The sequence below is a fragment of the Plectrocnemia conspersa genome, unplaced genomic scaffold (genome assembly GCF_051122295.1).
Source record: "Plectrocnemia conspersa isolate PC_06_02 unplaced genomic scaffold, ASM5112229v1 ptg000008l, whole genome shotgun sequence".
NCBI classification, from domain to species: domain Eukaryota; kingdom Metazoa; phylum Arthropoda; class Insecta; order Trichoptera; family Polycentropodidae; genus Plectrocnemia; species Plectrocnemia conspersa.
In genome coordinates, this window is record NW_028277172.1 from 14,786,968 (window position 1) to 14,813,550 (window position 26,583).

Sequence of the window (26,583 nt, forward strand, 5' to 3'; positions counted from 1 at the left end):
TGAATTATATCAATAAATTTTGAATAAAATTTTGTGAATCGACAATCGACTTGATAGCGACGGGTGCTAATTAAAAACAGATTGAGCCACTGCAGTAATATTATATTAAATTACAAAGATGTTTTCATTGGGTAACAATTGCGTGACTGTTTTTATTTCGCATGGTAACCCTCTCCCCGTTCGCTCCCGTAACCATATAAACAACTTCATAATACAATAAAATATTACTTCAGCAAATTCATCTGTGTCAAGATGCCATTTCTCACCATCCCGTAGCAAAAAATTATTTATTAAAAAACCATTTATTTCAAATTGAATTATTTAAAATTTATTTATTTTACTAGATCGCTAGGGAGGTTTTAACTGGCTCGATAAAAGTTGCAATTTTTATAAATAAGCAAATGTTTAAATGCAAAGTTGTGTATTACATTGAGTTCTATAAAAAGATATTAGTAAGTAATAATCTAACTTTAATTTTACGAAAGCTATTTGAGACGTTAACTTATGAATAGGAGATTTTAACTAGCTCGATAAAATTTGCAATTTCAATAAAATGGCAAATGTTTAAATGCAAAGTTGTGTATTACATTGAGTTCTATAAAAAGTTCTCAAAAAGTATTTATCTTACTTAAATTTTACGGAAGTTATTTGAGACGTTAACTTATGCATAGTAGATTTTAATTGGTTAGATAAAATTTGCAATTTGTATAAACTGGCAAATGTTTAAATGCAAAGTTGTGTATTACATTGAGTTCTATATAAAGTTAAAAGAAAGTATTTATTTATCTTTAATATTTCGGAAGTTATTTGAGACGTTAACTTATGCATAGAAGGTTTTAACTGGCTCCATAAAATTTGCAATTTCTATAAAATGGGGAATGTTTGAATGCCAAGTTGTGTATTACATTGAGTTCTATAAAAAGTTCATAGATAGTATTTATCTAACTTTAATTTTACGGAAGGTATTTGAGACGTTAACTTATGCATAGGAGATTTTAACTGGCTCGATAAAATTTGCAATTTCTATTATATGACAAATGTTTGAATGCAAAGTTGTGTATTACATTGAGTTCTATAAAAAGTTCTAAGAAAGTATTTATCTAACTTTAATTTTACAGAAGTTATTTGAGACGTTAACTTATGCATAGGAGATTGTAACTGGCTCGATAAAATTTGCAATTTCTATAAAATGGCAAATGTTTGAATGCAAAGTTGTGTATTACATTGAGTTCTATAAAAAGTTTTAAGAAAGTATTTATCTAACTTTAATTTTACGGAAGTTATTTGACACGTTAACTTATGCATAGGAGACTTTAACTGGCTCGATAAAATTTGCAATTTTTATAAAATGGCAAATGTTTGAATGCAAAGTTGTGTATTACATTGAGTTCTATAAAAAGTTCTAAGAAAGTATTTATCTAACTTTAATTTTACGGAAGGTATTTGAGACGGTAACTTATGCATAGGAGATTTTAACTGGCTCGATAAAATTTGCAATTTCTATAAATTGGCAAATGTTTGAATGCAAAGTTGTGTATTACATTGAGTTCTATAAAAAGTTCTAAGAAAGTATTTATCTAACTTTAATTTTACGGAAGTTATTTAGGACGTTAACTTATGCATAGGAGACTTTAACTGGCTCGATAAAATTTGCAATTTCTATAAAATGGCAAATGTTTAAATGCAAAGTTGTGTATTACATTGAGTTCTATAAAAAGTTTTAATAAAGTATTTATTTATCTTTAATATTTCGGAAGTTATTTGAGACGTTAACTTATGCATAGGAGATTTTAACTGGCTCGATAAAATTTGCAATTTCTATAAAATGGCAAATGTTTGAATGCAAAGTTGTGTATTACATTGAGTTCTATAAAAAGTTCTTATAAAGTATTTATTTATCATTAATATTTCGGAAGTTATTTGAGACGGTAACTTATGCATAGGAAGTTTTAACTGGCTCCATAAAATTTGCAATTTCTATAAAATGGCGAATGTTTGAATGCCAAGTTGTGTATTACATTGAGTTCTATAAAAAGTTCTAAGAAAGTATTTATCTAACTTTAATATAACGGAAGTTATTTGAGACGTTAACTTATGCATAGGAGATTTTAACTGGCTCGATAAAAATTGCAATTTCTATAAAATGGCAAATGTTTAAATGCAAAGTTGTGTATTACATTGAGTTCTATAAAAAGTTCTAAGAAGTATTTATCTAACTTTAATTTTACGGAAGTTATTTGAGACGTTCACTTATACATAGGAGATTTTAACCGGCTCGATAAAATTTGCAATTTCTATTAAATGGCAAATGTTTAAATGCAAAGTTGTGTATTACATTGAGTTCTATAAAAAGTTCTAAAAAAGTATTAATCTAACTTTAATTTTACGGAAGTTATTTGAGACGTTAACTTTATCTAGAGTCGCTGCAGTAATATTTTAATAAATTACGTAGTTGTTTATATGGTTGCTAAGGTTGCCAAGCGAGTGAAAACCCGTCACGCCAGTGTTACCTAAATGCCGCCAAATTCTGGCCATAACAAATCTTGCTACCGACAAAATTTAATAAATTTTAAATAAATATTATTCAATAGTTTTATAAAAATATTTTATTTTATTTTTAAATAAATGAATTTGAATACGATAAATTTTTAATAAATTTGTAATTATTTAATTTAAAAATTTAATTACAAATAAATATAGGTATATAAACCTAAATTAAAATATTTTAAACAAAAAAATTAATTTGAATTAAATAAAAACAACATGGGTATTAAATATATTTAAAATATATAAATATTATTAAATATATTTTGGCGACTGGCTAGCGATAGGTAATAATTTGACACAGATTGACCACTGCAGTAATATTTTACTGAATTAAAAAGATGTTTACATTGTTACGGGAGCCGCGACGATCGCGAACAGGGCGAGAATTGCCAGGCGAGACAAAAACTTTCACGTCAGTGTTACCCAAGTGCTACCAAGTTATGGTCATAACAAATCTTAGCTCTAAAAAAAATTTAAACAAATAAATTTTTATAATTTAAAATTAATACTTTTTTTTAAAAAAATTTAAATAATATAATTTTTTAAATTTTAAATTAACAAAATTGTATAATAAAATTTAAATAAAAAAATTATATTGCATGTTGTTGAACAAATCTAAATTAAATATTGTGTAATAAATCTTAAGTTAAATATTTTAAACAAAAAAATAAATTTCAAAAAAATATATTTTAAATAAAAACAAAATATGTATAAAATATATATTTTGAATAAATTAATAATATTAAATAAATTTTGGCGACTAGCTAGCGATAGGTTGTAATTAGACAGAGATTGAGCCACTGCAGTAATATTTTACTGAATTACTAAGATGTTTACATTGTTACGGGAGCCGCGACGATCGCGAACGGGGCGAGGATTGCCAGGCGAGACAAAAACTGTCACGCCAGTGTTACCCAAGTGATGCCAAATTATGGCCATAGCAAATTTAAGCTCCGTAAAAAATTTCTACAATAAAATTTTAATAATTTCTAAAAAATATTTTTTAATAAAAAGTTTTTTTTAATATTTCTTTTTTTTAATATTATATAAACAAATTTAAATACATGAAATTTTAAATTAATTATTATAAATAAATTAAAATTGAATATTAGTTAATAAGTTTAAATTAAATATTGTTTGTAAATCTCATTTAAAATATATTAAGCAAATGAATAAATTTTAATAAATTAGATTTAAAATAAAATGAATTATATCAATAAATTTTGAATAAAATTTTGTGAATCGACAATCGACTTGATAGCGACGGGTGCTAATTAAAAACAGATTGAGCCACTGCAGTAATATTATATTAAATTACAAAGATGTTTTCATTGGGTAACAATTGCATGACTGTTTTTATTTCGCATGGTAACCCTCTCCCCGTTCGCTCCCGTAACCATATAAACAACTTCATAATACAATAAAATATTACTTCAGCAGCTTCATCTGTGTCAAGATGCCATTTCTCACCATCCCGTTGCAAAAAATAATTTATTAAAAGACCATTTATTTAAAATTGAATTATTTAAAATTTATTTATTTTACTGGATCGCTAGGGAGATTTTAACTGGCTCTATAAAATTTGCAATTTCTATAAAATGGCAAATGTTTGAATGCAAAGTTGTGTATTACATTGAGTTATATAAAAAGTTCTAAGAAAGTATTTATCTAACTTTCATTTTACGGAAGTTATTTGAGACGTTAACTTATGCATAGGAGATTTTAACAGGCTCGATAAAATTTGCAATTTCTATTAAATGGCAAATGTTTGAATGCAAAGTTGTGTATTACATTGAGTTCTATAAAAAGTTTTAAGAAAGTATTTATCAAACTTTAATTTTACGGAAGTTATTTGAGACGTTAACTTATGCATAGGAGACTTTAACTGGCTCGATAAAATTTGCAATTTCTATAAAATGACAAATGTTTAAATGCAAAGTTGTGTATTACATTGAGTTCTATAAAAAGTTTGAATAAAGTATTTATTTATCTTTAATATTTCGGAAGTTATTTGAGACGTTAACTTATGCATAGGAGGTTTTAACAGGCTCCATAAAATTTGCAATTTTTATAAAATGGGGAATGTTTGAATGCCAAGTTGTGTATTACATTGAGTTCTATAAAAAGTTCATAGAAAGTATTAATCTAACTTTAATTTTACGGAAGTTATTTTAGACGTTAACTTATGCATAGGAGATTTTAACTGGCTCGATAAAATTTGCAATTTCTATAAAATGGCAAATGTTTGAATGCAAAGTTGTGTATTACATTGAGTTCTATAAAAAGTTCTAAGAAAGTATTTATCTAGCTTTAATTTTACGGAAGTTATTTGAGACGTTAACTTATGCATAGGAGACTTTAACTGGCTCGATAAAATTTGCAATTTCTATAAAATGGCAAATGTTTAAATGCAAAGTTGTGTATTACATTGAGTTCTATAAAAAGTTCTTATAAAGTATTTATTTATCTTTAATATTTCGGAAGTTATTTGAGACGTTAACTTATGCATAGGAAGTTTTAACTGGCTCCATAAAATTTGCAATTTCTATAAAATGGCAAATGTTTAAATGCAAAGTTGTGTATTACATTGAGTTCTATAAAAAGTTTTAAGAAAGTATTTATCTAACTTTAATTTTACGGAAGTTATTTGAGACGTTAACTTATGCATAGGAGATTTTAACTGGCTCGATAAAATTTGCAATTTCTATAAAATGGCAAATGTTTAAATGCAAAGTTGTGTATTACATTAAGTTCTATAAAAAGTTTTAAGAAAGTATTTATCTAACTTAAATTTTACGGAAGTTATTTGAGACGTTAACTTATGCATAGGAGACTTTAACTGGCTCGATAAAATTTGCAATTTCTATAAAATGGCAAATGTTTGAATGCAAAGTTGTGTATTACATTGAGTTCTATAAAAAGTTTTATTAAAGTATTTATTTATCTTTAATATTTCGGAAGTTATTTGAGACGTTAACTTATGCATAGGAGGTTTTAACTGGCTCCATAAAATTTGCAATTTCTATAAAATGGGGAATGTTTGAATGCCAAGTTGTGTATTACATTGAGTTCTATAAAAAGTTTATAGAAAGTATTTATCTAACTTTAATTTCACGAAAGGTATTTGAGACGGTAACTTATGCATAGGAGATTTTAACTGGCTCGATAAAATTTGCAATTTCTATATAATGGCAAATGTTTGAATGCAAAGTTGTGTATTACATTGAGTTCTATAAAAAGTTCTAAGAAAGTATTTATCTAACTTTAATTTTACGGAAGTTATTTGAGACGTTAACTTATGCATAGGAGACTTTAACTGGCTCGATAAAATTTGCAATTTCTATAAAATGGCAAATGTTTTAATGCAAAGTTGTGTATTACATTGAGTTCTATAAAAAGTTCTTATAAAGTATTTATTTATCTTTAATATTTCGGAAGTTATTTGAGACGTTAACTTATGCATAGGAGGTTTTAACTGGCTCCATAAAATTTGCAATTTCTATAAAATGGCGAATGTTTGAATGCCAAGTTGTGTATAACATTGAGTTCTATAAAAAGTTCTAAAAAAGTATTTATCTAACTTTAATTTCACGGAAGTTATTTGAGACGTTTACTTATGCATAGGAGATTTTAACTGGCTCGATAAAATTTGCAATTTCTATAAAATGGCAAATGTTTAAATGCAAAGTTGTGTATTACATTGAGTTCTATAAAAAGTTATTACAAAATATTTATCTAACTTTAATTTTACGGAAGTTATTTGAGACGTTAACTTATGCATAGGAGATTTTAACTGGCTCGATAAAATTTGCAATTTCTATAAAATGGCAAATATTTGAATGCAAAGTTGTGTATTACATTGAGTTATATAAAAAGTTTTAAGAAAGTATTTACCAAACTTTAATTTTACGGAAGTTATTTGAGACGTTAACTTATGCATAGGAGATTTTAACTAGCTCGATAAAATTTGCAATTTCTATTGAATGGCAAATGTTTAAATGCAAAGTTGTGTATTACATTGAGTTCTATAAAAAGTTCTAAGAAAGTATTTATCTAACTTTAATTTTACGGAAGTTATTTGAGACGTTAACTTATGCATAGGAGATTTTAACTGGCTCGATAAAATTTGCAATTTCTATAAAATGGCAAATGTTTGAATGCAAAGTTGTGTATTACATTGAGTTCTATAAAAAGTTCTTATAAAGTATTTATTTATCTTTAATATTTCGGAAGTTATTTGAGACGTTAACTTATGCATAGGAAGTTTTAACTGGCTCCATAAAATTTGCAATTTCTATAAAATGGCGAATGTTTGAATGCCAAGTTGTGTATTACATTGAGTTCTATAAAAAGTTCCAAGAAAGTATTTATCTAACTTTAATTTTACGGAAGTTATTTGAGACGTTAACTTATGCATAGGAGATTTTAACTGGCTCGATAAAAATTGCAATTTCTATAAAATGGCAAATGTTTAAATGCAAAGTTGTGTATTACATTGAGTTCTATAAAAAGTTCTAAGAAAGTATATATCTAACTTTAATTTTACGGAAGTTATTTGAGACGTTAACTTATGCATAGGAGGTTTTAACTGGCTCGATAAAATTTGCAATTTCTATAAAATGGGGAATGTTTGAATGCTAAGTTGTGTATTACATTGATTTCTATAAAAAGTTCATAGAAAGTATTAATCTAACTTTAATTTTACGGAAGTTATTTGATACGTTAACTTTATCTAGAGTCGCTGCAGTAATATTTTAATAAATTACGTAGTTGTTTATATGGTTGCTAAGGTTGCCAAGCGAGTGAAAAACCGTCACGCCAGTGTTACCTAAATGCCGCCAAATTCTGGCCATAACAAATCTTGCTACCGACAAAATTTTATAAATTTTAAATAAATATTATTCAATAGTTTTATAAAAATATTTTATTTTATTTTTAAATAAATGAATTTGAATACGATAAATTTTTAATAAATTTGTAATTATTTAATTTAAAAATTTAATTACAAATAAATATAGGTATATAAACCTAAATTAAAATATTTTAAACAAAAAAATTAATTTGAATTAAATAAAAACAAAATGTGTATTAAATATATTTTAAATATATAAATATTAATAAATATATTTTGGCGACTGGCTAGCGATAGGTGGTAATTAGACACAGATTGAGCCACTGCAGTAATATTTTACTGAATTAAAAAGATGTTTACATTGTTACGGGAGCCGCGACGATCGCGAACAGGGCGAGAATTGCCAGGCGAGACAAAAACTTTCACGTCAGTGTTACCCAAGTGCCGCCAAGTTATGGTCATAACAAATCTTAGCTCTAAAAAAAATTTAAACAAATAAATTTTTATAATTTAAAATAAATACTTTTTTTTTAAAAAATTTAAATAATATAATTTTTTAAATTTTAAATAAACAAAATTGTATAATAAAATATAAATAAAAAAGTAAAATTGCATGTTGTTGAACAAATCTAAAAAAAATATTGTGTAATAAATCTTAAATTAAATATTTTAAACAAAAAAATAAATTTCAAAAAAATATATTTTAAATAAAAACAAAATATGTATAAAATATATATTTTGAATAAATTAATAATATTAAATAAATTTTGGCGACTAGCTAGCGATAGGTGGTAATTAGACAGAGATTGAGCCACTGCAGTAATATTTTACTGAATTACTAAGATGTTTACATTGTTACGGGAGCCGCGACGATCGCGAACGGGGCGAGGATTGCCAGGCGAGACAAAAACTGTCACGCCAGTGTTACCCAAGTGATGCCAAATTATGGCCATAGCAAATTTAAGCTCCGTAAAAAATTACTACAATAAAATTTTAATAATTTCTAATAAATATTTTTTAATAAAAAAAAATTTTTAATATTTCTTTTTTTTAATATTATATAAACAAATTTAAATACATGAAATTTTAAATTAATTATTATAAATAAATTAAAATTGAATATTAGTAAATAAGTTTAAATTAAATATTGTTTGTAAATCTCATTTAAAATATATTAAGCAAATGAATAAATTTTAATAAATTAGATTTAAAATAAAATGAATTATATCAATAAATTTTGAATAAAATTTTGTTAATCGACAATCGACTTGATAGCGACGGGTGCTAATTAAAAACAGATTGAGCCACTGCAGTAATATTATATTAAATTACAAAGATGTTTTCATTGGGTAACAATTGCGTGACTGTTTTTATTTCGCATGGTAACCCTCTCCCCGTTCGCTCCCGTAACCATATAAACAACTTCATAATACAATAAAATATTACTTCAGCAGCTTCATCTGTGTCAAGATGCCATTTCTCACTATCCCGTTGCAAAAAAATATTTATTAAAAGACCATTTATTTAAAATTGAATTATTTAAAATTTATTTATTTTACTGGATCGCTAGGGAGGTTTTAACTGGCTCGATAAAAGTTGCAATTTTTATAAATTGGCAAATGTTTAAATGCAAAGTTGTGTATTACATTGAGTTCTATAAAAAGATATTAGAAAGTAATAATCTAACTTTAATTTTACGGAAGTTATTTGAGACGTTAACTTATGCATAGGAGATTGTAACTGGCTCGATAAAATTTGCAATTTCTATAAAATGGCAAATGTTTGAATGCAAAGTTGTGTATTACATTGAGTTCTATAAAAAGTTTCAGATCTAAGAAAGTATTTATCTAACTATTAATTTACGAAAGTTATTTGAGACGTTAACTTATGCATATGAGGTTTTAACTGGCTTGATAAAAGTTGCAATTTCTATAAATTGGCAAATGTTTGATTGCAAAATCCATCTGCTATACTATAGCGTATTTTAAATTTTAATACTTTTCTATTTTTAAAATTCGTTCTTTAGCACCTAGCGCAATTACGTCGAACTTTTCGAGCTAATCCTTCTTTTTCAATAACTCATAGCGTGATCGAATTCTAGATATTGCTGAAGTTGATGGCTCAGAAAAATCTTTACATGACGTAAGATACAACGCGAGCGTCTTCTGAAATTTAGCGATGGTAATTTATTCTTTTGTTACATTTTTTAACATAACAAATGAATTTATTACTGAAATATTCAAAAGGAGTTTGATTGCTTATGTGCGGTAACACTTCACTATTTATCGAATCGGACTACAATACACTGTCGTCTGGTTTGATAAATCCACTGCTACTTTCCCCTGATTTTAATCGTGGATTATTATCGATTTTTCACCCCTTCTGTTTTTGATTGATGAAAAGTATCAAAAAATTCAAATTATTAAAGTTGAATATGTTAGAATCGAACCTATTGATGGGTATTGAACAGATATATGCAAATGTTGGTATTGTTGAGATATATGGAAAAACTGATTTTTTGTACGATGTAAACATGATATATTAATTAATTATTAGGATAGTATTAAGGGCTCTACTACACACATGATTATAAATTTTAATTTTAAAACAAAAATATAAATGTTGCTGTGTAGCACAATATTTTGTGTATTGTTGAATTGCTATTTTTCGTGAAGAAAATAAGTGTGAAAATTCGACATTTTTAATTTTTTAAACTAATATTTTCAAAAAAAAATATATTTTTAGTTAATAAAAATCTTGATACTCGTGTGACTGCTCAGTGAAAAAATATACGATGTACTGGTCATATGTAACTGCGACTAGCTAGCGATAAGTTTTAATTAGACACAGATTAAGCCACTGCAGTAATATTGTTCTGAATTACAAAGATGTTTACATTGTTACGGGAGCCGCGACGATCGCGAACGGGGCGAGGATTGCCAGGCGAGACAAAAACTGTTACGTAGTGTTACCCAAGTGATGCTTAGTTATGGCCATTACATATCTAAGCTGCGAAAAAAATTTTACAAAGAAATTTTTATAATTGCAAATAAATTATTTTTTATAAAAAAAATTTTAAATAATTTTTTTTTTAATTTTTTAAAAACAAATTTGAATACATGAAATTTTAAATAAATAAATTTAAATTGATGATGTACTGGTAATTTGTAACTGCTACTCCTTTAAAACAAAAAGTATCAAGTTTTTAAAAAAAAAATAGCATTTTTATAAAATAAAATGCTGTTTTTTAAATTAATTTTAATTGCTTTACGTTCCTAAGCCACACAATGTAGCTTTTATTAAATACGCAACAATTAACATAAGAAATGTATTAAGTATGAAGATAACGTTAATGTTTAATTGGTAGTCTATTATCTCAAAATTCACGAGAATTTTTGAGATAATGTCATTGCATGCATACTTCTTCAAATATTTTTTGGAGGACGCAGAAAAAATATTTTTCTAAATTTTAAGCCCGGATTTTGTCATAATAATATTATATTTGAGAGACTTTCAATTCTACATTAAAAATTAAATTTAAAGCTAACATAATTTTTTCATAATATATTTTTTTTAATAAAGTATAAGTGACTAGTTTAAAACACAATATCGTAAATGTAGTACCTTCGAAACTAAGCACTTTAATATAAATTTGTACTTAAGTGAAAACTTAAAAAATATTTTTAAGAGAAGCATAAAATATCAACATTATTTACCATTATTAGATTAGTTTTCGTAATTTATGTAGGCTACTTGCAAATATGATTGTAGAACTGCCTTTGTTCTTTTAAGATTTTAAGTGTAATAATTCATTCGCTTTCCTTAAAATAGACTATGTATATCACTACAATTTGTGCATGCAATCTTAAAATTATCAAGAAAAAAAGTAATATTTTTTTATGAAAGCATGCATTAAAAGGTTAACTTAAAACATTTCATATTGCATTAAAAAAATCTATTTTCTACATCAATGCTCATTGCTACACTTGTGCCAAGAATAATATGTTGATAGTAAAATATTAAAGTAAATCTGCAATGCCTAAACTTAATATTCTAATATAAACAAAATTAAATCAAATACGGAATTTCATATTTTTTATAGCACTATATAAAATGAAATATTTAACGTAAATAAGATTAGGAAAAACCGTATAAAGTATTTTTAATATAAATTAACAGTCCGTAAAAGACATCAATAAAAGCTTAAATTTGATCTTTAATGCTAGCAGCTTCGTCCTGCGTCCGTTTCGGATTTTAACCCTTTGGACGCCTGACTGGCTACCCCTTGCACCCTGAACAAGGTATTTGCATTACTTATGCCCGGCAAACAATAATGGCCAACCATAGGAACGCCACCCCCCAGAAAGGAATACTTTGCTGCGTTTAATTAGCTTCCTACCGTTTGTTGCGGTGTCATGATGTTCAATGGCATTTTTAGGCCCCCGGCCCTCTAGGGTCAACCGAAGCAGGTCAGTCCCGATAAATTAAAAATGCTCTAATTAGCATTTTCCTTGGTGTCTGTAGCATATTGCATTTTTTATGAACATAGATTATATACAAATTTAAATGAAAAATTGCAACTGGTTATTATATAGTAAATAGTAACCGAAAACTTTTTATTTGTATGACCTATAAAAATACAATTTAACCATTGTAATTAATTAAATTGAATAAATAATAATCTAATCACATTATCGCTCGAAAATGATTATTGATGTATTCTATAAAGAATATTATTACGCGTGGTAATAATTTTGTTATATTATATAACGTCTAATATAATAGTATGTAATATAAATGTAAACTACAAGCAATGCAATATAAAATCACCTCTACTTTTTAGGTGACTAGCCTTACAATTGTTAATTTCTCCCTAGTTATTATTCATGACAATTGAAACCAACTTAAAATCTTTAACAGACGTTCGATTGTTATTCCCCCAATGTCCAAAGATCTGCTGACAGCGTCTTGGCCGCAAATACCCGCTACTAACTTCGTACCACTGCACTGTTGCAATGAGTTTTGAATACACGTACATACATTGAAACATCTCAATGGTTCAAATTGACGCATTAGCTTATGTACACGTTAGCAAATTACATGTGAAGTTCGTACATTCTACCAAAGGCGCAGTACTCATAAAGTGTAATTCAAATAGATAGCTCAAGTGAATTCAAGTAAATCAATAATTAATTATCCAAATAACTATATTTAGTCTGTCAATTATAATAAAGTTGTTTTGATATTTGAATTTATTTTGTACAATAATATTATTTATGGCTGTTGACCTTTTGAAGGAGTGTACTTACCTTGTCAGTGGATGCCGTGCCAGGTTCGGACTTTAGTAGACTTCGCCTGGAAACTTCGACATAAATTGAAATCTTACTAAATGTTAGTTATTATGTGCAGTTAGACGTTGGTGAGAATACGCGATTGAATTGTTAATGTTGTGTAGATACATACACATATGTATATATTATATATGAATTACTCTAAGTAATTGCAAGGTATATGGTGTTTCGACAATACAATCGCTTTTTACGTATTAGTAAATTAAGAATAATAAGTAAAATGGGACTGTACCGGAAGTACATAGCGCAAAACCATAATTTTAAATGTAAATATACAGCAAGTCTTTGACTCGCGCGATTTATTAGTTTTCGTGAAAGTCAACATAAACTAAATTTGTTTTAAGTGACTGGTTAAAATACAATAATCCTACATACAGATTTATAAAACGAATTGTAAAATAAATTATTATTTACTCAAATACGTACATGTTATGAAAAAACATATGTTCATACATTAGGGTACAAATACTTACTAAAATATGTTTGCCTTTTATTTTTATTCATAACTGCAATATCATTATTCAATGCTTGAAAGTTACAGCCTGTGTCGATTTGTTGCAAGCTTTACTAAATGTGAGTTTGGGTTGAATAAGTCGGAAGCGTAGTGGAAAGTGCAAATGGTACTTTTCTATGACAATACAGCATATATAGGATAGGGGAAATGGGAAGGAATTAGAAATTTGTTTATATCTGTTATATATTGTTTTGAAGAACGAGTTTCACGCATGAATATAAGTGACTGCTTAGCTGGACCAGGTTGGACGATCAAAACAATCGAAATTCGAAGGGTAGTCTACATCAATTCCGCATTAGCTAAGCTTTATTCGAGCTCGGTCTGAACTCTCTTATGTTTCAAGTTCCAAGTTTTATACGGAGCTTCTGATGAAAGTTCAAAGTAAAGTTATATGTCAGCATTTTGGCTTGATTAGTAAACACAAAAAGCAATAAGAAATCAATAAAAAAGATATTAATCTGAATGATTTGAAGCAGAAATGAAATTTTTGCTTTTATTTTAATTTATTAAAATAATATTTTTAACATGAGATTTTTTAGTTTTTACCTTTGAAAAAATTTCACAGAATTTTTATGTCACGTCGTTCGACAAAATAGTGGAAAATTTATGATAAATTAAACCAAACCCAAACCCAAACTTAACCTAAAAACTATAGTTAGTTTTATAACTTTCATTAAGTTGGGTTTGGTTAATTCGGTTAGGTTTGGATAGAACAGCAAATGGATGTTATTCAACTGTCAAATTGAGTTTGATAGACATATTAGAGAATATAATTTCATTAACGCTTATTAGTAAAATTGTATTTTCGTTAGTAGAAACATATATCTACCGCTGAAAATGAATTCTGATATGATTTCACTGAACTTCAGTGAAAATATAATTTATTAGTAATACACATTCATTGTAATATATATAAAAGTTATAATTATTACTGAGTTTCACTATTAAAATAGAATAAAATATTCTTGCAGATGTACATATGTAGTTTATAACATTAAAACATCGCCTAGAAATGTATTTTATTTATATATCGTAAGCAAGCTATGGAGGAAAATAAAAAGGTGATCTGTTTTTACCGTATCCCTATTTGCAAATGTCCTTAATGCATTTTGTACCCTTTGCCAGCGTCTAGGGGAAACCAGATTTTATTGAATTCCTCTGCAAAGCAACTCGTCAAGCCCCATAAATTCTGATCCGTGGGATCGATGAAAGCAGCGCGGATTCTTTAAATGGCGCTTAGTCGCTTGTTCGATCATTTTTATGGTCATGAAAATGCCATTTCCATATAGAGGGTCAGTGGATTGGAGACAAATAAACTGTCGGAGCGTGAAGACGGCTCATCCCAGTTTGCATCTTTATCTAGGTAATGCAATCGGAGTAGTTGGCTCGATCGCTGTTGGTCCATTTAACAGCATCCGAGAAAACTACTTTTAAAACGCTTCCAAAGTAACACACGCGGGTTTCGAATTTGTAGCTTACATTCAAAACGATCAAATTCAGGGTAATTGAAAAACTTGGGTTCAATTTCACTTGAATAGCACAAACACGAATTTAGCTGTCCATTAAATATGTGGCTTGGTTAAAAACATGGGTTTTAAAATAGATTAACACTGATAACGGTTTTCTTATAATATATTTAATATTTTTCACTTGGTTAAGGCGTATGCATGTAAAAGCTCACTTAATCCAAATATAAATAGCATAGCTTATATAAGAAGTCATAAAAATTAGAAGGGTTGGGATAATCTGTTCGATTTGTGATGCATAAGAAGATAATCTGATTCAAATGTTGCGTGTTTTCCGCATACGCGGAAGATTTTCCGGCTCATGGACACGTCTCAGCGATAAATCCGCGCATGTGGGCCGTGTGTAGGTTGGAAGTAAAAAACTATAATTGAATGCGGGCTAGTCCGTGTATCCGGATTAAGGAGGATGTGGAAGCTTGAACGATTTCGCTCGCATGTGGGCCTCTTTGATAAATCTTGTATAACATAAACGTAAACTTTGAACAAACATCGCAAAACGTTGCTTAATTCCGACGAAAATACATACAAACGCTTAATATAGTCACGTAATAAGAAAAGTGATTCCATTTATTAAACTTACATTAAATCTATATAATTTTTAATTTATTCATTCCAATTATAGTTAAGTAATATAAATGTACTTCTACTTATTTTTGGATGTTCTGATACAGCCTGTGCTACGCTTATAAAAGATTATTCTTCACCTCATTCTATCTTAGTTCACGCATAGCTAGTATTTAGCTGATGCCAAGTCGTTCATGTGGAACAGGAGCTCTATTCATTAAACAAGGAGTTTCGGCCTATTGGCGATTCATTCACATCGGGACGGGGCGCGGATCATTAGTAAGCCCGACCTCCTACCTGGACTGTCGAGAGCGACAGCCATTTTAATGCTAATTATGGTCTCCGACATCTCTAACATTTAAAGGGTAATATGTATAAAAGTGACGATATGGACAGAATAATATGTAGCGTGAAGTCGCGTTCTCGTTCTCTACAAGAGAGAAACAATTGGGTTCAACATTGGGAAACAAGAGAAACAACATGGGTTTTTATTTGACATTTATTTGCGGCTTCTTCTGCGCTCTAGCTGAAAGGAGCGCATACAGAAGCCCTGAAAAAGACTGTTTAATAGAACCTCTCAAATAACGTGTCCACGAGGAGGCTGTGATGCGAGTGGGCCTGCCTTCACTTTTGATTTCAAGCATTTATTTTCGTTCATTCAAGACTCTTAGCACGCACTATGACTTGAGACAAATCGAGTCGTCATGAACTGAATCATCTAATACCGGTCATGAACTGAGTCATCTAATATCATTAACGGAACAGGCAAAAATTTTGAAAAACAACCTACAACCGCGGAAAACTGGTCTTACTCGAATTTTTAATATGCATGTTTTAATTATTCTACATATACGGGTGCTTTTAAAATATGATTTAGAAACACCAGAAACGACAAATGACTTTTAACAATAAAATAAATTTTAAAAACAATATTGTCGTTTATTATGAATTTTAAGATCACGAAAACGATAACTTTAGCTTTAAACAACAAAAGGGAGATGTGCAATACGAAAATGGGGTTTGGCGTCAACAATAAATATATAAATTGTGTAGGAAGCCAGTGTTATATAATAACCATAAAATTTCAAAAATCATTAATTATCATTCATTACCGCAGAATAAAAACTCGATCCTTGTAGGTATACAGACTCACCCCAGGGATAATATTTCAACTTTGCATAAAAGGGCATTGTCGTTCGGACTTCTTGGTTAATGATCATCATAAGATCGCTTTCTCTCTGATTTATGTCAACCTGTGCTTTTGAAAATAACACCATTGATACTTAATTATCCACATCTGCGATTCATCATAGCTTCTTTGAAAAATCGATATAAAGATGTGACACTTAGTCACATCGGTTAGAAAAAAGAGAGAGAAGCACATCATCACGGGACCACGACGTCAGTACATCATGACGACCGACATAAACGACGCAAGCACACAAAATACGACAAAGACATACTAGAACATCACATTGTGTCGGCCAGTTGAAATATTATTTTTGTATGCATGCCCAACATTTAATTTTTTTCATTATTAATTTGACAATGTTGGCGAGTTTGCATGGAATTTCAAACTCTTCCATTGTTGTGTTTTTTTTAGTTTTCCTCTGTATACGAAGTAAACACCAATTAAATATTTTTTAAATATACAAAATGTATATCTAATCAATATTTCTCGAATCAATAGCGTCTCAGGTACACCTTGAGACTGAATTTAAAAATATATAAATATAGGTACTCACATACCTTTTCTCCGAGTTTTTTTCTCTCTGCGAACTCCAAGCTCCGCTTGCTTATTTACAATAGGCCCGGTACCAAATAAAAGTTTAGCGAGCTGGGGGTGGTGGTAGGCGGCTTTCCAGGGGATGGTCTTCGACCCAGGGTTGCGCGGCCCTACGTCCCCCGGCCCGGCGCTAACTACTTGCCAAACTTTTTTATCTCTTCGCCGTGACGCCAAATGCTCTGCAGGGCGACGCTGGAAAAAGTTTTTCGTTGGTTATTGACGTGCGTCGAGAAGGTAATATAACCCACACATACAGCCACTCAATATATACATAAGAAAATTGTGCACAGATAAGTATGTATGTAACGTTCTCGCAGATTTACTTTCACGTATGAATACCGATGTAAATATTGTTAACGAGATTGTTCACAAATCAAAAAACGATGTTCTTGACTCATCCAGAACATAAAAACAAAACTATTTCTCATAAAATAAATTTAATATATGTATGAATTTAATATAACAAATTTATAAATAGAATACGTTTGCATTAATTTAACAAAAATCACAATGATAATAATACTTTAAATGATTCACAATTTTTTTACAGCCAATTAAAAAAATTTTTGTTGATAAGATATATCATCGTCAACTCAAAGAAATGTGTCACACAACCCATAACAACGTAATCAACAATGCGTATTGAACGCTATATCAGCATTGTCTCAGATTACAAGGTGAATTTTCAACATACTTCTCTACCAAAGTAGCTCTATAATAATTTCATAGGTTTGTCAGTGTCGATCGGTTTGTAAAAGTTTCGATTCATGTACTGTTTCAATCATCTCGATGCTTCGTTGGTTAACCGAAGCTGAATATTCAGCCGGTTTCTAATAACCAACACAAATCATATAATACCTGAATACATGCATAAAATAATCATTATTATAGAGTCATGATCTGCAAATGCAGTATATTTATCATTATTTTATTTAAAGTATTTTACTTTCAAATATTTTTTCCATTAAGAACATGAGTGTGTGGCTTTGAGCAGCTAGCCCTCGTTTAGTAGTTGCATAAAAGTCAGGAACCTCGGAACAATCGGGCTTTAGCTCCATACATTTAGGTCCAGTTCTAACGGGAGGCGAACACGTGCGAGTCTCGTGGGCGGTCAATTTCTAGAGGGCAGCCGATAAAAAAAATCAATTTAATTAAATAATATCGTTGCTTGTAAAATACATGATTTTTTTAAATTAGATTAATTGGATAAATTATCATTATGTTGATAAAAACATATTCCTATAACTTATTAGGTGGCCGATTATCATTTCTGAACATAATTACTTATTAAAAACAACTTAGAAATTATTTTTCTTATGGTTAAAATGTCAGAAAGTTAAACCGAAATATTCCTCGTCATCGAACAATCCTTTACAAATATTACAAAATATCGTAGAGGTAGATTTAACAGCATGTTTCACACATTTTATCATTGCCCTTATTATTTTTTAACACTGTCAGTTTCCGTTGTCATTAGCGAAAAAAGTTTTTCAAAACTCAAATTAATTAAAAATTATCTTCGATGTCTCAGGAAAACCTAAGTAGTCTAGAACTAATATCCATTGACCGTAATTTATCAGAAATTATAGACTTATCAGAACTAATTGACGAATTCGCATCTCTAAAAACCAGAAGAGTTTTTTTAAATATAATTATATTCTTATTTTTTGTTTAATTGTATAGTATTTTAAAAAGATAAAAGGATTATTTTTGTTATTATATGAATATGTAAATATTTAATAAATAAACTAAATTTTGTACAACTATTTGTTCGTCCGATCTTACATGAAATATGAGTATTTTTGTATTTTTCCAAAATTTATTTTAACGAAATAAGAGGGCGGCGAAAAGTTGGCTTGCACACGAGCGGGCAGGTACCCAGGACCGGCCCTGCATACACTATGCGGATTGAAACAAGTCCGATTCAACATTCCCTCTAAAATCGCGTACACACCAAGCAAATCTCGGCCAACGAACTTATTAACGACAATCAATCGCCAAGATTTCAACGCATGGGCTGCCGTTCGTTGCGCTCCTTTGGCTTAGTGTGTACGAAAAGAGTCTGCGCGGAGAACCAAAAGGCTGAGCGTACCAAATCACCAATTGTGCAAGCGCAACATAATTTTTACACTTAGACAAACTTCAATATCTCATTTGAATATGCATATATTATAAAATTTATTAATTTAATCTATTCTATAAAAATATAATAATCATTATTTATTCAATTTTATTATTATAACATGAACAATAGTGAAAATGAGAAACAAAAGAATTTATAAACGATAAACTTAGATAAAAAGAAAATGCTATTTTTTTAAATAATTAAAAGTACCAAATCATGTTTTATTTATTTTTTCATAAAAAAAGCCTTCAAATAAAATTCTATTTATTATTATTTTTATAACTTTATGTTTTTTCACGTCGTTCTATACGATGAATTCAAACCTAATACACTTAATCTAGGTAAATTTTTATTTCTCTCAATATATAAGATTTAATCTTATTAAATTGTCTAAATGTTCAATATTTAGTTGGTTGCGTGTTTTAAATTTGATAATATTCATTAAGCAAAGTCCACAAATGTTCCACAAATATCGTAGGGATCCAAAAATTTTCGTATTTCAGAGTATATATTGTTATTAAATCATTGAATATTTTACAGCTGGTTTTGTATTTTTCATTAATTAAAAACTTAAAATCGGTATATTCTTCCAATATTTTTTGTAAATAATTTTCATCGTCAATTTTAATTATAGATTGATATTTAATGCATAATTATTTTATACTATTTTTTCCATGCTCTGTGTTTAAATTATTTCTCATCTCCATAATGTTAAAAAATCCAGTCTATTATATCTTCATCGGGAAATCTATCATCAAGTGATAGCAAAGTAATCGAATAAATTGAAGAACCGCGGATGTATCTATTGTATATTATTATGATTTAAAATGTTCTGGGCATTCAAGCTCCAGGAGACTACTTCGCCTATATATTGTTATTTTATTTACTTTAGCATTTGCAAATTGGTGAGCTTCAAAAACATGTTAATTCAAAACAGTGCATATTGTTTAATATATAATATTATGCGTATTTAATTTTATTTCATAGATTTATTTTTCGATGATGATATAAGCCATTATATTAATAAATTAAATGTCATCCTGCGTAATATTTTTCAAAACTCCTTTAAATTTATGTGTCGCGTCATTAATCCGTCAAACTTTATTTCGTATAACAAATTATCGCAAAAATTGATTCACTTAGAAATCCCTATGTCTTCCAGCTGCCTGTGTCTATTGTCACAACGAGTAAATTTTCTGCCCGAACAGCTCTGCCGTATTGTGATCGGCCGCAACAATCGTTCCGCAAGTTAGGGGCAACCAATTATTTTTGGGATAATTGGCGTGGCGGGATGTTGGTGTTCCAAAAACCAATTCAAAATCACACGGCGGGCTGGATAGAATACAATTGCTATTGTGGGCCAATGGCGTCGATTCGGCGCCGTGACACAATTAAATGGCAATTAATTAAAGCGCAAACTCGACTAACTAGCTACTCGATAAGTAACAAAACTAAAAATATAATATATTATACCAACCATGATACGTTTAAAATAACTTTTAGTTGGTTTGTTTTTCACCAATTGGGTGAAGTGTAAGTGTCGCAACTGACATCACCTCAAATTAGGAATTTTATTTCATTAACTTTTACACTAATTGGCCAGTATAAGACCTTTTCTAGCTTCTTGTTCCGAATTTCCACGGACATTCAAAAATATTATTTTTCTTTAACATAAATCGTTTTTGTTTTTAACCAGCTAAATGAACTACACACCGTTATTCTATGCAACATAGTTGTCTTCTTTCATACAGCACCTAGCAACAGTAGATGTGAAAGAGGCCGAAAAAGTCAATGTCAATTTATTTTTCAAAACATGTTTGATTGCCCTTTATGAGATACATGAAATACATGAGATACATTTAGTGAGACCGACGGAAAAATCATCTTTGAAAGTCAAAAGCTTAAAATAACAACAAAATGGAACTCAGTATTTACGAAGCAACAGGTGAAACCCTAAAAACAAAAGCTATAGAAACTGAAACATCATATTTTCGCAGCAGGATTTTTTGTGCCTGATTTAAGAACTAGATTGCGGGGCAGCAGCAATCACCAGTTTTCTTAAACCTTGTTATAAAATTTAATTGTAAACCAATCGGCTTCTATTATATATAGGTCTAGTTAGCTAACATTTTATATTCCGTGCACCAATTTTGTTTATGCTCTAATTCTGATGCGCCAGATATCAAACTTTTGTACCCATTTTTGTTTGCGCCTTCTCTGATATACCCCTCTGTATACTTACTGCCCGAGAATTTTAACTTTATTTCTAATTTGGTAATAAGGATCAAATAAATGGAAAGGTTAGTAATATGGCGGGGAGTTTTCACGAAAAAACAAAATAATTTTTATTAATTTTATTCTTATCAATCCACCATTGTATACATTGTGAAGTTGTATTTTACCAAAACGAATCAATCCTTATACGTATACGCCTTAGATTATACACGTTTGCTTTTTAACCTGTGTGGATCAATCTTGTAAACATAGAAGTGCAAATAGATTTTTTAACTCTTACAATTTACCAGTGCATATTACAAAAGAAGAGTACGGGAATTCACCATAAATGCGAGCCAAGACCGTGCAATTGTCCAACGATCGTAGGCGACAAGAAAAACGATAAAATACTATACACTTACAGCAAAATCGATTGAAATCTCAATAAGTTTATTCCGTTAAATACCATCTATCAACGCTGGAGAGAATTTCTCTCTGCCAAAAGTGTATTCAAGATTGACCAAAAATGCCAATACTTTCGGAAGAGATAAACGACACCATTGTTGCAATGGTCCAAACAAACTGCTCGCACTTTACTACAAATAAATCAATGTGGATGTAAATACAACATATGTATGTATATATAGTCGAAACTTTCATAATAAAAAAATCATAATATAAAAGACATGTATCACTTATATAAGATATATAAATTATCTCTATTTCAAGTACGTCTAAATATATAATAGACACTAACTCTAGGTTATTATTTAATAATAATAAAAAAATGTAATTACCACTTTTTTATAATAAGCTCTTAATTTTCATATTTTTTCAAAATACTGTTATGGATTTTATACTTCAACGATGATGACATTATCGTCACAACACTTGCAGTAGCGTTCGTTCTCATACACAAAACTACCAAATGGAGAATGTGAACGCTCCGGATCAAACATTTATCTATGCATTTGGTATAATCACTACCAATCCTGAGGATAGTATTCAGTCTAAAGGATGATGTTCGTAATAACTATAAAAATTTATTCTAAACATACCACCGATAGGGCGAAAACGTCCAAGAGAACATACATTAACCTCTTACTTCAAGAGTGTAAATTTGAAACAGTCAACACAACTCTTCGAAATCCTTTGTCAAAATCAAACGCGCCCATAAATCATTAAAACTATAAACGAACAGTAAATTATATGAAAAAATAACAATAAGAAATTGGCTTACGATTAACTTGCGACAAATTATAATGGCTTATTCGTGTATAAGTTACCTTTCAATGCCAAAAGGTAAATTACAACTGTTATAATGATAAAATGTCGACTCGATAGAGTCCCGTCAATGATTTAAAACAATGCAAATATGTACGAAAAACGAAGACGACGACTGATAACTTATACAGCTACACAAGTATAATTTAAGCTATCACAAAAAATTAACTAACTTATATAATGTATCGTAATGTAATATGTTTACGTAGAAAGAAAAATGCTCAATTCGGCTCGATAAGTAGAGGATTTGGCCTAGAGGTCGGTATCGTACCAAGCAGCCACTTGGTTGTTGTCAGTGGGCGGTTCGGGAAATGCCATGTCGGCGCCGCCCGGTCCGCTGGTGGAATCGCCCATGTCCATATCCATGCCAAATCCGCCGCCTATCTCCAGTCCTTGCATCGAATCTATTGGTATTTGATCATATCCTGGTAAATTAGAACCACGAGATTACGAAAATTAACCATGCCATACAGGAGAAAAAACAAATACAACACATATTCATGCATTATTCTAAAATATAACAAAACTAAATAATTAGCATGAATAATAATAAAAATAAATAATTCTCAAAACAAAAATTTGCTCTTGTTTTCATAAGTTATATTTTAAGTTATGAGCAAAAATTTAATAATAAAACAAAAAAAATTTAACTAATTTTAATATTAATTTCTATTTTGACAATTAATGCCCTTCAAATATAAGCCGATAAAACAATGTAGATGCAAAAGCTCTAAATAATGACATGCTGTTAAATCACCTGTCGTTTAATGATACATGGGGCCCTGGTTAAGCTGCATGAAAAGAAAAACATATTTTACATACACCATTATTCAAATCTGTTTTTCGATTCGGTCCCCAACTCAGCGTCCTTCGACAAAACCATCAAACACTAAACCAATTCTTATAGAGTAATTTCAGTGAAGAATACAAATACACCATGTGAATATTAATGCTGTAAATGATTGTTAGTCGATACATAGATGTTTTAGTTAGATAGATGTAGCGAAACATGTACAAATATATACATATACAACGCATTTTAAATGTTACCTTGTTGATGAAACGGTTGCCTCGATCCGTATATACCTTCATAACCTTGTTCTGGTCCCAGCATATCCTATTTTTTAAATATACAAATATGAAATAAACGTAAAATATAAAATAAAGTAAAACGTATGAAGGATGTTTTAGGTTTTTTTTTATAATTTGTAAGAGGCGATATATTCTAAGTGTAAACAAAAGAGAGATTCTAATATCACTCTTGTTACATGTGTTAGTGAGTAATCAGAAAATAAACAAGACAATCTGGAATCAATAGGACTTCACTGAGAATATTTAATTGAGACAAGATGAGACAAAATTCTTCACAAAATAAGCAAAAAGCCTTCAAAAGATATCAAATATTTGTAGGGAACATTCCTCTTCCAAGACGATGTTCAAAAAGTAGCATAAACTCTGGACTTAAACATTGACAGAAGTCTGTGGAATACGATCATCGCCAAGAAGGCTTGTCAACACTGTTGCCACAACAGAATAAGCAATAAATTTACGATCATCAGAGTATCTGATTCTAGCATCTATAAAAAATTCAAACATTTCTGCATGACAAGTCAGTTAAAGGTGAATAAGAGTATGCTGACAATGTTTCATAAAAAATACTTTGTAAGGAAGTTTTAGAACCGAGTCAGACAGATCTTGACAACTTTCTAGCAAAATTGTTACTGTAGATAAAACATAAAATTTTATAACACGACCTTCTATGCTAACCGGTTATAAAGAAAAGGATTTCAACATACTTGAGAGCATATTAACCCAGATATGCCCAAGAAATTTTGCTATTTTCAAATTAAAAAAAAACCGCACAGCTTCACCAGACGACAAACAACACTAGACTTAACAATATTCCGGTTTTTATTGTTTAGGAGTTATTACTAAACCCTTTTAATGAGTTCATTCACGTTTTGACTCATGTAAAAGTAATAAAAACGTCACAATTGTAAAAAACAGTGGCACGATTTTAGTGTCCTACCCATAGGACAGTGGGCATATCTGGGTTAAGAATAAAAATGTGACATAATGCACGATTCAATAATTTGCCTACATACCTTATGGGATGACAGAAATTTCTTAGTAATATCTCCCCTCTTATACAAACAACAAAACATCCAACACATGATAAAATGAAACAGTGTATCAGTATTTTTTGCACAATGTAAAGCAACATATGAATTTTAATTTTGCAATTGTTATTGACATTGATATTGCATATGTGCCAACTTCATTAAGCTTCTTGCTTATGTTTAAAATTTTGCAATAAGCAGTGATTCGGTGATTTGTTAAATAATAAAAAAAAAAACTAAAACTCAAAACTTATCGCTATTTTCAAAGGAGTGTATATACCTGGAGATCGGGCGGCATTATCAAGTCATTTGACCACAAGTGTTGATCCTCCCTAAACAGGGAATTGGTCAATTCCATAGACAATCGTTTCCTGTAGTCATGCGGCTTGTCCTCGGACATGCGGAATAGTACGGCGGCTGCGTATGTGGCCACGCCCTCATTGCGGGAATGTAACAGTTCGGTAAGCGGAGCTGTGGCACCCTCTTGCTCGATCAGCTCGGCGCCCTCTTTATCAGCGGCCAGTTCGCAGAGAACTCCAGCGGCCACACGTTGAATGTTTTCAATCTCATTGAAGAGAAGAGATATGAATATGGGAACAACGTTCTGCTGGCGGATTAGAGCTCGGTTATGAGATTCCCGCGCCAGGATGTGCAATGCGCCAACGGCGCCTTCGACAATCTCTTCCATTCGTACACCATCAGCATATGCTCCAGGACCACCTCCCGTTACCGACCCACCTCCACTCGAAACAGAAGTGCGCTGTAAGAAAAAATTAATTTATATTTTATTCCTATAATGAGGGAATAATGGGTTTATATTTATGGGGTAAAATGCCAATTTCTATATAACAAATATTTTTTCCAATTCACCTTGTCTTTGTTAAGTCAATAAATAAGTCGCAAGGACAGTCAATGAAAGATATAGTAATTTACTTGAGTGATTAATATTTCCCTAGTGGACAATTTCATTCACCACCCAAGTAAAAATTTACATGCGGATTATCCAAACAACTATATATACTACAGACGAGAATCATTAAACAAATAATGTAACGATATAACTGTGAAGCTGAATATGAAAGCTAGTCCTAATTTATAAATCGATAAAGCGACAAAACTGTTCACATTTATTAAATTAGCATAACAAATGAACTCCTAGAGGTAAAAAGTGAAAGAACTGACCACAGATGTTAAGGTCACCGACCCTTATTACACTTTATTGCAAATGACATATTACATATGAAATTATATGATGCTCACCCGCTGAGTGTCTTGGAATGCACGCATCAATAACCGAACGAGATGGTGTATGGCTCCGTGTTCGCGCAGCGGTCCATGGTTGGCAGGACAAAGTGCCAGATTTCGGATCAAGCCAATGACGGCTTTAACGAGTGGCCAGCGTGATGGAGGATGGAGAAGTTTCACAATCACCTGAAATGAATCAATCAATGACATAAAACGATTCACACGTTACAAAATTATATTTTTACATACCTGGAGGCCGTAATTGAGTCGCACTCCATTCTGGGCCATCTCAGATTCAACGTGTCTGGAAGTTAAGTGTCGAAGGGCGCATACAGCCGGTTCAGTTATTTCTTCGCGGTCGCCGGCGTTGACGATTGTGCGCACCAAGGCGTCCACACCACCAACCTGAAAAATTAGGATTAAAAGATAAATAACTGTATATTATTTAATTTCTC

The 26,583-nt window shown here is 30.1% G+C and overlaps 2 protein-coding genes across 11 annotated transcripts in view; both read right to left on the reverse strand.

Moving 5' to 3' along the window:
• LOC148233092 (uncharacterized) overlaps window positions 1-18,258 on the reverse strand; it is a 535,519-nt gene extending 517,261 nt beyond the window's left edge. Inside the window, exons 1-2 of the mRNA XM_088190536.1 lie at window positions 18,087-18,258; window positions 17,104-17,332 (exon numbers count right to left, since the gene is read on the reverse strand). The gene's annotated coding sequence lies outside the window, so the exon portion shown is untranslated. The remainder of the gene's footprint in view (window positions 1-17,103; window positions 17,333-18,086) is intronic.
• A 3,348-nt stretch (window positions 18,259-21,606) lies between these two features.
• Window positions 21,607-26,583, reverse strand: part of arm (armadillo) — a 140,991-nt gene continuing 136,014 nt past the window's right edge. For 3 of the 10 annotated variants that reach the window (XM_088190542.1, XM_088190541.1, XM_088190543.1), the window contains 5 exons: window positions 26,378-26,533; window positions 26,144-26,314; window positions 25,164-25,643; window positions 23,814-23,880; window positions 21,607-23,167 (listed from right to left, as the gene is read on the reverse strand). In XM_088190542.1, coding sequence (XP_088046668.1) covers window positions 23,016-23,167; window positions 23,814-23,880; window positions 25,164-25,643; window positions 26,144-26,314; window positions 26,378-26,533 — 1,026 coding nt within the window. In that variant the 3' untranslated portion in view covers window positions 21,607-23,015. Of the gene's footprint in view, window positions 23,189-23,520; window positions 23,555-23,813; window positions 23,881-25,163; window positions 25,644-26,143; window positions 26,315-26,377; window positions 26,534-26,583 lie in introns of all 10 variants that reach the window. The other 7 variants (XM_088190538.1, XM_088190537.1, XM_088190539.1 and 4 more) reach the window with 4 other exon arrangements.